At 42.5% G+C, this 13,616-nt stretch overlaps 1 protein-coding gene across 2 annotated transcripts in view; it reads left to right on the top strand.

The window, feature by feature from the left end:
* Window positions 1–9,538, top strand: part of LOC126867036 (zinc finger protein 768-like) — a 35,646-nt gene extending 26,108 nt beyond the window's left edge. For both annotated transcript variants that reach the window (XM_050621135.1, XM_050621134.1), the window contains exon 3: window positions 180–9,538. In XM_050621135.1, the coding sequence (XP_050477092.1) occupies window positions 180–1,183 (1,004 nt within the window). In that variant the 3' untranslated portion in view covers window positions 1,184–9,538. The remainder of the gene's footprint in view (window positions 1–179) is intronic.
* Window positions 9,539–13,616: the final 4,078 nt, after the last annotated feature.

The raw sequence follows: 13,616 nt of genomic DNA, 5'->3' as shown, positions 1-13,616 counted from the left end.
TTTCGATTACAGCGTAACGTGTTCTTTCCACTTGGCGGGCACTCGTAGTTAGTCTGTCTGTTTCTTCAGTGGTCGCGTGGTACCGTAGTCCGGGCTTCTAACAAAAAGTAGAATTCCTCCGCACAGTCCGATCGTCTGGAGAACGCGGAGCATAAACTTGGTTCTCGTGTCTGTTACAGACGTGAGTCCGCATCTGATCTTCAAGAATGGAATGACGCCAACACTCTGGCCGCAGGATGTTCCATTTCCACCGGAGGAGGGCAAGGAGGAGGTGGCATCGACGTTCGGCGACACGGACACACAGTCGGGCGCGTTCAGTCCGGCGCCGGACGCGAATTCCATCCAGTATCCCGCTTACTTCAAGGACCCGAAGGGCGGGAATCACGCGGTTTTCGGTGCCGGCGGCGCAGGTAGCTTCGGTGCTCTGCAGTATATCAAGCAACAGGGCGGTAGTAAGAGCTGTTTACCGGACGTGATACAGCACGGCCGCTCCGCGGGGATGCCGTTGTACGTGCGATGTCCGATCTGTCAGAAGGAATTTAAGCAAAAATCGACGCTGCTGCAGCACGGCTGCATACACATCGAATCGCGACCGTATCCTTGCCCGGAGTGCGGCAAAAGGTTCAGGCAACAATCGCACTTGACCCAACACCTTCGCATTCACACGAACGAAAAGCCGTACGGCTGCGTTTATTGCGGCCGCAACTTCCGTCAACGTACCATCCTGAATCAACATTTGCGCATTCATACCGGCGAGAAGCCGTACAAGTGTCAACAGTGCGGCAAAGATTTCCGTCAGAAGGCGATACTGGATCAGCACACGCGCACCCATCAGGGTGACCGGCCGTTTTGCTGTCCGATGCCAAACTGCAGGCGGCGTTTCGCCACCGAGCCAGAGGTGAAGAAGCACATCGACAACCATATGAATCCGCACGCGGCCAAGGTGCGTAGGAACTCGAGCAGCGACTCGAAACCACCCGGTACACCGGCTGGTTTAGGCCCTGTCCCTGTACCTAGAGGTCTTACGCCGACGGTGGTGAAGCCGGAGCTCTATTTCCCGCAATGTTACGCGCCCGCGTTCAATCATCAACCGCCAGTGTCGACGGCACAATTCCCGGCCCAGGCGAACGGGGTATCCGTTGCCGGCGAATTCAAACCACCGACCGGTCTGCCGCCGCAGTGACTAACCGTCCATCCTGCCGCCTACTAGCAAGCAGGAATACCGCTGAGATTTCAGCGATGCTTCGGTCACGCGTTACAAACCGACGCCGTCGCCGCCGCCGCCGCCGCTTCAACGACGTCGAGTGCCGCGTCGCACCGATGCAGCCAGCCGATCCAGCAACACTACCCGTGACATTTATCGTGCATTTACTAGGCTCTTTCTTTTCGTTTCGCAGTTCGCTTACTTTCCTCGTTCCATTGCTTCGCACAGCCTCGGAACGCGTCGCCAGCTAGTCCTCAGCTCGACGGTGATCGACACCGCGACTCGTTCTTAGCTCTTCGATCTATCGTCTCTCTTCGTTTCTGTAGTTCGATTTCGAGTCGAGAAACGGACTGTCCGCGTGTGTGTATACGTGTGCGCGTACGTTTCGGTACAACACGTTCGCGTACGTCGATCGTTGAACGCGTTTACTCTTATTACCAATAGACTGTACCCTCGTCCGACTAGTGTGGTCCGTTTCTACTTGTGCGGTCCCAACCTGCTATCCTTCGTTACGCGAACCAATCGTAAGTAATCGCGAAGCTCGTCAGCAACCACAACCTCACAATGGCAACTTGTTCTTCTTTTCGATCACTGATCATCGTTACCTGACGAATATACCGCGATTCACGGGAAGCAACCGACCGAGACCGTGCATCTACCACTGATGTTCTACGCGATTGCGTTCTAAACGCAAGATGGAAATAAGAGTAAGGGACTGTGTTAACTGACACGAACCGAGTCACGAACAAACGAGCTACGCGATTATAGAAAGGGGTTCGCGGAGATACAGAGGTTTGGATCGTGCAGGAAGGCGAGAGTCGTTGTGTCGTTCATCGTCGAGCTGATCACTGGCGCCAGAAAAATGGTGACTCAACCAACGAAGAATCTCGTCTATTCCCCCCCCCATACGTATTTTTTATATATTAATGAATTAACGACGTACCTTCTCGCGTTTTTTTCGTCGATAAGCGAATAGCTCGAGAGAGTTCGGTGGTTCCGCGCGCAGGCAGGCAGGCCGTCCGAGGTGTCGTTCGTCACACCGCTTACACACACACACACACACACACATACAAACACACGCATACACAAACCCAGAGGCAGACAGACACACAAGCAACAAGTATACGTAAAGCGAAACTCGTAATCGAGACGTGTTTCGGCTAACACACACGGGTTTGAGGATGTTCGATTCGACGACCAGATTAGAAGCAAACAAAACAAAAAAAAATTGATAACGATTGTGATACGATATCTAACTTGCCTATGTTTAAATGAAACAAAAAGAACAAAATGAAAGAGAAAAGGGAAAGGGAGAAGAAGGAAAAGAAAGAGATATAGGTGATGGGAGGAAGATACGTTGCCTCGAGAGGGAGGTGAATACACGACCACGAGAAGAATGCCTGTAAATATGTAAAGCCGTTCACTCCGACGAACAAACAAAAACGAGTGGAGGAAGAGCAAAAAAAAAAAAAATGTTGAAATGACGCGAAAAAGAGCGAGCAAGAGAGTGCATGCTTGGCTGCGCGGACGCTGCGTGGATCCGTGTGTGAATGAGAAGAAAGGAGAGAGAAAGTGTTGCGAATGCGTGAGCAAAATCGAGGGTAGAACGAAGAGGGACGGAGAGTGTACGAGTGGGTAGAATCGCTAAAGGATGAGAGAAATAGGAGAGAGAGAAAAAAAAGGCGAAACGAAGGAGGAAGGAGAAGATGCGGAGAAAGAGAAAGAGCAGGAAGGTGAGAGGGCCAAAAAAGGAAAAAAAAGGAAAGGAGGGGATAGACGTATGGATGAAAGAGAAGGGTGAGTGAAAATGTGAAATGGGAAGAAGAGAGATTAGGTAGGATTTACGAGGACGGCGTATCCCCCCAGAGTGCTGAGCCATAGCTTTTCGGGGTACGACAAGTTGACGATGACGATAGTTGCGCGAGGGGAGGGTACGACTCTTGTATACTATAGTAATATTTGAATGTATATTTATACGACAGGTTATATTATTCTATTAACTATAATGATGATATTTTGAATCGGTTTTAAAATCAGATTGGTGCTGAACGTAACACTAGGTAAGCGACACAAAGCAAAAGAAGAAAAAAAAAACGCGAAAGAGGAGGGAACGTGGAAGAAGGCTGAGACACCGTAGAAGTAGTGTAAGTAGGGTAGTCGATAGAGTAGAGCACGAGAGAGAGTGTGTATGAGAGAGAGAGAGAGAGAGAGAGAGAGATAAAAAGAGAGAAAGAGGAGTAAAATCCGTGGGGGGAAAAAGAAGAGGAATAAAAAAGACTTTCGTAGGACCCTCGTGAAGTCCGCTCATCCGGAACTTAATAATAATAATATTAATAATAACACTAATAATAATTACTAGTAATAATAATAATTATAATTATAATAATAACGCAATTATCATCACATCAGCCGGTGAACAGAAGGTAACGAACGGATAATAACAAGAACGGAAGTAAAACAGGAAGAATGTTTCGTGGCAATACTTAAGAGGAAAACGATACGAAATGGGGAGAGAAATACATACACGAACACAAAAGGAACACACACAAAATATTGAGGAAATTTCAACGTACTAGAGAATAGTCTTTTAAATTTCTATATTAAGACGTGTGATCTCTCTAATTATTGTACATTATATATATATATTATATATATATTATATATATATATTATAATGATCTATACCTATAGATGACGAGATGCATAAGTATATGATTACGATTATACGTATATTAGGCGTTCTACAGTTAGTCTTTTATCATTTAGACACAGAGATGATTTGAAGATGAATAATTGTGCGGCCATATTCTCTGTGGCCTGTTTGTAGTGCCTCGGAATTGCTGCTCGCGGCAGTGATTTGACCGTATTTTAGGATGGTATATTAATAATTATATTGAGAACTGCAATTATCGATACTCTGATACAGTACTAAAGGTGGAAGGAGCAAGAATAAAGAAAGATGAGTGGAACCGAAAGGAAAGAGGAGGAAGGGAAAAGAAAAGAGGAGAGAAAAAAGGAAAAGGGTGAAAGACGAGAGTTTAAAGGAAAAGAAAAGAAAAGAAAAGAAAGAAGCGAATGAATGAAGTGATCGTGTCGTCAGGCGTCACGTTAATCGACTCATTAAATTATTAAAGATCTACTTATATCGCGTTTACAAAAATAGGTTAGCGAGAAAAGGAAAAAACAAAAAGAAAAAAGACGCGCGGGAGCGCTAGAAATCGGGAGTTAGAAATCGACGACGCTGTGATCGTTCGCTGATAATCACTTTTAATCGTACTTTTTCTTTATTATTTTTTTTTCTAATGATATTATTATTATCCTCGTTGCTCTCTATTAACTTCTTTCCTTAGTTGTTGCTTGCGCGTTGAAAAAGAAAACGAACAAGAACATAAGGAAAAAGATCAAAACGAAGGAGTAGGTTCTTCAGAAAACATGAGGAATTCTCCGTGATTCAAGAGTATTATGATTGTTACGACATACTAAAATTTCACGGGACAGTCGATCGTGTCGACATCCCGATCTTTTTTAGATTCGCTCGTCCCTCTTCCCTTGTGCGATTTTAGCGGGACTGATCTCACGACGTTCCTCATTTCGCGATTCAAATCGCCGAGTTCTCGGGGTGCTTAAATTCGATAGAAAATCGCGTCGTTTGCCGACATCCTTATGCCTTCCTGAAAATCTTATTAAACTTTCTACAGATCGTTTCAAAGTTCCGAAATATCTTGCGACTGCAACTGATCGACATCATTTAAGATTTAAACGGAAACAACTAATAATCGTGAAAACTTTCGAGCGTCAACTGCAAATCTTGTTTCTCTCTTCTCTTTTTTCTTTTTTTTTTTTTATTCATCGGTCATTTATATTTTCTTTTTTTTTCGGTTAAATTTTCGCTCGTCGAAAAATACGTGCCGCGCGTGAAAACAATAATTCAATCTTTCCGTTTCGCGACAGAACGACAGAGCGATTTCACGTGGACGAGCGAAATATTATTCGCCAGTGAAATAATAATTGGTTTATTAGGTGTTTGTCGATCGACGAATAAAATGTGACCACACTATATCGAAAGAAAATCGCTCATTGAATACGGTCATTAAACAATCGTGTCGAACGTCTTAATTGACGCTGTTCCAATTTCTCTTTAGGTTTTCGTTTCGTATAACTCCGAAATTTGATTTTTTTTTTTGCTTATTATGTCGTTTCTTACACGAAACACGAATCACGGTTCTGCACGCAACGCGATTGGATTATTAGGTTTCACGTAAAAACTCGATCGAATTCTTCAAACGGGAATCTTTTTTCAACCATATTTTTAACGCATCTTACGCGTGTTTTTTCTCTATTTCGTCGAGAACACGATAATAAAAAAGCAAAAAAATTGTTCGTGCAAATGGGATTAAGATCCTTTCGGGCGTGGCTGACCGTTTAATTATTTTTTCTTTTTGTTTTTCGCAGGGCGAAAGAATATATCGTCAGGCCAGGAAAGATTGTTTTCGAATAGAAAAAGATACTCGTTTTAGTATGTTTGTCGAAACAGAGTTGGAGGTAGAGAATAGGAAGAGACGAGAAAAGGAAAAAGAGAAAGACGACTAATTATTGTAAAAAAAAAAGTGTAGATACGAACGAATATTTTCTTTTTTTGTTTTTGTTTACCATCTGTTCTAACTCGTCGTATTCAACATAACGATATATCATCTCGTATCTTATTATTATCGCTGTTAATTAATTATTATTAAGTTTCTATCGCGAGAGATTTTTGCATACGGTGCAGTGGTTGGTATCGTTCTTTCCTTTCTTTTTCTAAATAGAGATTTTCCTTTTCTTTTTTGCTGTCACCCTTCCACACTTTTTGCCGTACTTTTCTCCGTTTTTTTTCTTTTTTTTCGCGACGCCCGTCGACTGTACGGAACGTTCTTTGATCCTCAATGTCCGACATTGTTAAGACGTTTCCTTACGTCCTCTTTTTGTAATACTTCTTTCTTTTTTATACGGATTATTCTTTATCGAAATAATTCCGACTACTAGTGCTTATGCTTATTATTCTCTAATCTCGCAGTCACAAAATCGGCCGTGTGATATATACATATATGTATTTATAGCGTGTCGCAGGGACGAAAGAAATCCGATTGATTTTTAACTCTGTTTAATCCTTTTATATATATATTATATATATAAAATATTTTATACCTTTTCGCGAATGTACTTTTTTGCAAAAAAAGAAAACGAAGCGCGATAGCCAGCTGATCTGGCCCGAGACGACAGGGACGCGTTATATTTTTACTTTTAAGTTCCGTGTATACGTGCCGGTCGCAGAACTCGTTGCGAACTGCTGCGAAACTGGTTCGGGTGGTTGGACGACGTCAGAACCTTGTGTGGTGCCATTTCGATCGACGAAACACTCCGACGAGCGTCGTCAGAGCGCGGATGAAGTAAAGAAACGACGAAAAACAAAAAAAGCACAGAAAAAGAAAAAAAAAAGAGAAGAAGACGAGTAGAAGAAGAACGAAAAAACGTAAAAGCAAGAGGAAAAGAAAGAGGGCGGAGGGGAAGTACTGTGATATCGATTCACTATAGCGAGATAAAGAGACAAAATACAAAAAAGAAGAGAATGGAAGACGGGAGCGCGGAGAACAATCATGAAAGCGTGTATATGCACACGATCGGATGATCCACGAGATGGTATCGTCGTGCACGATAAGCGTCGACGTATACGATGTTACGATAATGTTTATTTATAAGCGACTTTTCTATTCTAATGTGTACAGTATGCACGACGAGTAATCGGGTTCGTGGATTATCTGGTCTTTTCTCGCGTGTGTAAGTATACTACGCGTAGAATGGCCGACAGTCGGCCGGTTTTTTACCGAATCGAACCAGAGGAATCGTGAAACGTTCTTGCTTGCCTTTATCGCTGGCAAATATCGCGGATAGGGAACGGATAGAAGAGAAAGAAAACGACGCGCGTCGTCCCGACGTCGATCGAATAACTATTTCGCGATAGCCGACGTCGTCCGGCCGCTCTTTTGCACCGACCAACCTTGTTAAATAACTGTTACTGCTGCCTACCGCTACGATGCATTTATTATTTGTCATTTTATTTTTTGTCTTTTATATTTATCACTTGTTGCACGTTTCATCGAGAGAGGAGAGAGTGTGAGAGAAGAGTAAATATATACGGACTCGAAAAGAATGCGAAAGAGAGCGAGGATGAACAAACATGGAGAGAAAGAAGAATCGAATCGCGGATACGGGTCGCAACGTTTTCTTCGCGACAGAGAACGCAAACGTTTCACGTCTGTATACACTAAATGGGAAGAACAAGGCGATCTGTGTTTCTCCAATTTTGTTTTATCTCCTTTTTTTTTTTTATTACTATTACTATTGTAATTTTGTAATTTTTTCTTACTACGTATTTTTTTCTTTTTTTTTTGTTCTCGTCTCTTTGAAATCTAATCTCGGTTGTGTGCTTTCAAGACGTAGAGCCGAAGAGAGGCCGCGTTGGGCCGCGTCATCCCGTGTCGTCCACTGAATGCTCAACATAGATTAGGTTATAAGCTTTATATATTATTACCTATATAACGATTAATGTAAATTATTGTTTCTTCTCTCCCTTTATAAGACTCAGGGCTCACGGCCCCGCAGACGGGGCCAAGCCTCGCGACAGGATGACGCGACCTGGAACGCCTCTCTTTCCTCTTTTAATTCCTCTCTAGTTTTTACGCAGATAACTCGTATACTTCTGTTCGCGTTCGTTTTGTTTTTCACTTTTCTTTTCTTTTTTTATATATCTAGAGAGAGAACGAGACACACCTTTACACGAAATCTCGGTTTTATACGTATTATTAATTTATAACCGGCGTACCAGCGATTAAATTTTTTTTTTTTTTTTTTTTGGTGCACAAAGACTATCACCAATGCCACCACGATCACCACACACCCACTTCGACACACGAGATCTCGCTTTCAAAATTTAGCTTTAAAATTTTCGATGCGGACGCTGATGCAGGTGCAATACATTACGGATGTGCATATGTACACTTAGGATCGTGCCGCGGTGCGTTGAAAACTATGCGAGTTTTGCTTGAAAAATAGTCGCTCACGTTCTAGCGAAAGAAAACAAAAAAAAAAAAAGAAGGAAAAGAAAGAAAGAAGAGGAAAAACCGAATGGGAAAAAAACATGAAAGAAAATGTCGGGAAAAAAATTGGTCGCGAAATCGCAAGCGGAAGACGCGTTACGCGTTACCCGTTTTTCCGCGTCGATGTCCTTTTGTCTCGAATGTTTCCGTGTAATTGAAAGCTGGTTCGCGTTAACGTTACTTGTTCACGCGTAATTCTCCACGTTTCGTAAGCTCGTTTGAACACGCGTGCTACTCCGTTTCGACGTGTCGTAACGCGGAAAGGAACGACAGACGCACGGCGAGACGAAAGAAATTCGTTTCTCTTTGTTCCCTCGTTTGAGCCTTTTTATTATTATCATTATTACTATTATTATTATTATTATTATTATTATTATTATTATTATTATTATTATTATTATTATTATTATTATTCCTATTATGGAAGTTCGTTTCGACGCACGTTTTTTTTCCATTTTGCTTCCATCGTTCACAGGACAGTGATCAATTTTCTCGCGTGTACTTAGTGTTTCAACGCACGCGTAGCTCGCGTCTTATTTATATATAAATATATATATAGATTTTTATATGTATACACGAACTCGCACGATCGTAAATGTAAAGAGTTTTAAAAACGTTAGAAAAAGAAAAAAAAAAGGAAAAAAAAAAGGATTACGGAGGAAGAATCAAATCACCGAAGTGTGCGCTTGGCGCCGGTGATGCATATATATATAAATATATATATATTATACCGTTTTATTTACGATTTTATAATATTTACACGAGAGCAGCGAACCACTGAGCCAAGACTGACCTCTTTGTGTTTCTCCTTAATTCGTGCGCAAAATGTTTCATTTTATTCGACATGTGTTTTTATCAATTTTTTTTTTCTTTTTTTTTCTTCAAGACGACTACTTTAGCTCGAAATTCTTGTGTTGTTGCATTTTCTACCGTGTTGTATTTTCTCTGTTCGATCTCTCTGCGGTCACGGATGGAAGATTCGACGCTCGATCAAACCGCCCACTTTGTTTTGTATGAACGCACTGTGACGAGAGAGCGACGCACAGAGGAACAGAGAAATAGAAAAAAAAATAATGGAACAACTTTCCTTATATTAAAAAAAAAAGGAAAAAGACGAAAAAAAATGCAAAAAAACATACGAAAAACAAAAAACTCCTCGCAAGATCACAATAAATTTTTGAATAAAATCTATTTTTTCTTATGTACTCTCTTCATTACGCTCTTCTTTTTCTCTGCTTTACATTTTATTTTACGTTTCTTTTCATTTTCAAGCATCTTGCAGCGCTTCTATGCAACATGGGCCACGTGAACGACATCGCAAATTTCATTTGCCATCCCTGCCCTCTATGATTTCTTTGTGTTTTCCTCTCCCCTTCGGTCGAGTCTAGGTCTAGTTCTCGTTGCTGTTCGGATCACATGCAAAGTTATGCCGAGAAGCCAGGTTCCTAATAATAATTTAAAGAGTGGGAAGAGCAAAAGAATTCCATTCCACTTATTATATATACTCGTATAAAAATATAATCGGTCACAAAAGTCTAGATACATCCCTTAGATCTAAAATATCAGAACAAAGACGTTAGCCGTAGCAAAATTTCTCGTCAAATTTTGTATTCGTTCAGCTTGGACAGATATTTAAAAAAAAAAAATAATCGAAATTATTACGCTTATTAAAAGGAAAAAGTGTACGTATACCAGATATAATTTCGCAAAATGACCAAAAAAGTAGCCTTAATTATGTTAATACATATCTTGTACGTTCCCCGTGGGTATCAATAATCGCTTGCAATCTTCTTGGCATTGATCGAATTAAAGGTTGTGCAATTTCTCGTGCAATTTCTTGTTTCAAGAATTTTGTATAATAATTTCTTCTGGTAATACGTTAATAACGAGCAAATTCGAAGTAACTGTGTATCGATACGTAAACGTGGACGTGTTTCAATTTCTTTCCATCACTCGAATACACGAATTTCGTTGAACGTACGTAGACTTTTGTGATTGAGTGTATATTTTGTGACCGACGAGTGTCTCGGTGGCGCGGGCCCGATTCACCTCGAACTCCGTCAGCTTCCAAAGATACCGATCAGAATTCCTGTTCAGATTCGATACTCTCTCGCTCTTTGTATCTCCTTCTTCATACTCTTTCTCTGTCCCCAGTCTGTCGGTTCCATTCCCTCGCCGCTCTAATCCTCTACCAGGCCCGATGATGCATCGTACGCCATTCGACTCGTAATTAATCGAACGCCCGACCGAGCGTTCAAGAGCGTGAATCAGGCTTCGCCATATAGTTATATACATCGAGTATTCTGTGCTCTGTATTTTCATCGTTTTCTCAATTGTTACTGATATTCCCTCTTACTTTTCTTCTTTTCTTTCTTTTTTTTTCCAAACGATAAAACTTAGGAAATAGAACCTAGAGGCGTTGACAGAGAAGGAGAGACAAGGCCTTCTCGATGATTTTCAGAGTCGCTTACAGCTCACCGGTTCTTGGCTAGAGCTTTTGTCTCTCGCGAGAGGAATACAAGGAAAGGAACAATCAGTTGCGAATATAATGAAAGAGATCTGAATAGACGGTGTCGAACCACTCGCGTTACTTTCTTTGTTTTCTCAGCCTGTGTTTCTTTCGGCTTGCACCGTTGTTTTTCCTTTCTTTAGTATCCAGACACACCAACTCGTTGTAATCTCTGTACCTTGGTTTTTCGATTTTATTAAGTTTATTCCATAGAGATTCGCTACGACGACGAACAAAGAGGAACGCAAATATAATCCAGGGGAAAATAAGGGGCCCTTCGACGCGGCGAAATTAATTTCGTCGTTAACTAATCCTCTAACAACCTGTACTAATTGTAAACAAAATTGTAAAACGACCAAGATTTGCTGTTCTCGTCTATCAGCTGACTTATTATTATACCGTCGCTATCGCATTCGCAATAATCGGCTGTTTTTAATCGCATTCACTTGCCTTTTATCACTGGCTTTCTCTTCGATTTTCGAAGCAATCCATTACTATCGCCGTTATTGTTATTACTAGTGCGCGAATCGGCGTCGAATATCAATTCACCGGTGGAATAAATTCGGCCCGTCGTAAATCCCGGGTGGAACGAGCGGCTCGGAAACACAGTTCCATCGCGGTGCAACCAGTTTTGCACGGCCACGTCAGAACGGCCACTTGTCAGAACGCGGGGTTCGCGGTCTTGATTTGGATTATTTGCGCGGCGCGCGCACGCACACACGTTGCAAGCGACTAAGGCTAATACGGTCTGCCGTGTGTAAGTACACGTGGACGCGAAAGAAGACGCTAAACTCCATTACGCGGAATTGTACATTAAAATCTCTTGGCCATGCGGGCGCAGAAGCCATTTGCTTTCATCGAGACCGAGTGGGCCGCAGCGGTTCTCCGGTCGAAACGCGGAAAAACGACGCGGGCAAACGTTAACATCTCGTTCCCATCGTGGAAAGTTCGCCCGGTTCGCTGCAAGTGTATTGGGAAAACGAAATCGAAGGTGGATAACGTTTGATGCGGTTTCAGAGCTTCGAGTATACTCGCTCCGAGAGTAGAAGATACGAAGTCGGTTTAGAGAGGTCGGATTTTCTTTGAGAAAATTAATTGCGCATGTGGAATGCCACTTGAATTTGTTGGATAATTTCATTCGTTCGGAGTATAACACGAGATCTTCGGTGTACTTTTGAATCGATATAATGAGAATCGTTAATATGGAAGTTTCTACTTTTTCAGTGAAAAAGTTGCCTTCCCTTTTTGGTTTTTGACTAAATTACATTAAGATGACGAACGATGATACGACAAATGATTATACTCTGAACTTGATACGTCGTTTCTGAATTAATCTACGACAATTATGCTACACGCGGATTATCCTACGTTCGATTATAAATTCCTGTACGCTCATAATATTGAGACGATAGATTGTCGAACTCGCGAGTAGCCAGACTGATCAAACCGATCGAATATCGATCATAACTGAAGTACGATTGATTCGCCTACTTGGAGACCAAGTTTCATACAGAGAGGCCTCGTTTCTCGTTTCCAACTCATTCTTTCGCGAAACCTCTCTATTCCATGAAACCATCTATTCCCCTGAAAAGGTCCGTTTGAAATTCCTGAGAGGGCAGGCTGAATTAAAATTCGTACAGAAAACGGTTCGAAAAGAGGGGAACAAACTCCGCCGACGAAATTCGATCGATGACCATCGAATGACTGGAAAGAAACAGGGCTACGAGCCGGCCCAACAAAGCGAAGTCGGAATACAGTGCCGATCGATCGAAAAGTTCGAGCGATTCACAAACGCGCGCTCACGAGGCCGGGCATAACGAGTTTGAGAAACTCTGCCGTCTGCGAGGAGGTGCGCGACTGCACTTGACTTTCCAACTTCACGACCGGCGCACGGCTACAAAAGCGAGTCTTTCCCGTCTGCGCCAAGTCTGCGCGATGTTACACCGCGAGAAACGGACGAAAATCGAAATGGCCCAGAGGTACCATGGAATGGCGTGGAATACCTGGTCGCGAAACATGCAGCGAAAAATTCCCAAGGATTAAGAAACCCACGGGGATATTCTTCAAATATGAAAGAAAGAGAGAGAGAGAGAGAGAGAGAGAGAAAGGCCGTCTTTGTATCTTGCAAATCGAACGCTGTTTCTCTTTTTGCATCGTCTGTGTTTCAGGAGCGATTCTATCCTGGCGAACACCTGTTACGAAGAAATTGCGGTGGATTTGTCGGTCAGCAGGAGCGTTCTCTTTCGTAAAGGGGCAAAAAGAGGTACGGCCACTTGATCGGAGAAAGGGAATGGTTAAATCGTAAGTTACGATACTGCGGATGGTTTAAATCGTTTCGGTAGTTGCATCTCGCTGCCAACGATTTACTGGTAATGGTAATTAAAGATTTATAAAAGAAAGAACGAGAGTAAAGGAAGATAGGAAAGAGGAAAAGGAGAAGAAACGCGCAGAGTTTAAGGGTGACGAGATATGGTTTAAAGACGATCGATCGGTGACACCGTAGATCGACCTCCGACACACAAGACTACGGGTATAAAATCAGCGAACGATAAGAGAGCGATTCGAGGCGGGCTGCTAGTCGGCCAGAACGATGCGTTAATGTTGTTATTGCCAAAAATGACGAGGAACGAGTTTACGCGGCTCACCGATCGCCGTACCATCTTAACCAGCCGTACACCGAATCCGGTTAGACCGGTTCGGCGAGACGTTAGATTTTCGCGTGATCGCACTTTCGGTTTCTGAATATTGTGTCCTTGAATGGAGTCCTGCT

Source organism: Bombus huntii, chromosome 6 (assembly GCF_024542735.1).
Source record: "Bombus huntii isolate Logan2020A chromosome 6, iyBomHunt1.1, whole genome shotgun sequence".
NCBI lineage: Eukaryota > Metazoa > Arthropoda > Insecta > Hymenoptera > Apidae > Bombus > Bombus huntii.
This window is presented reverse-complemented; position numbering and strand designations above follow the sequence as displayed.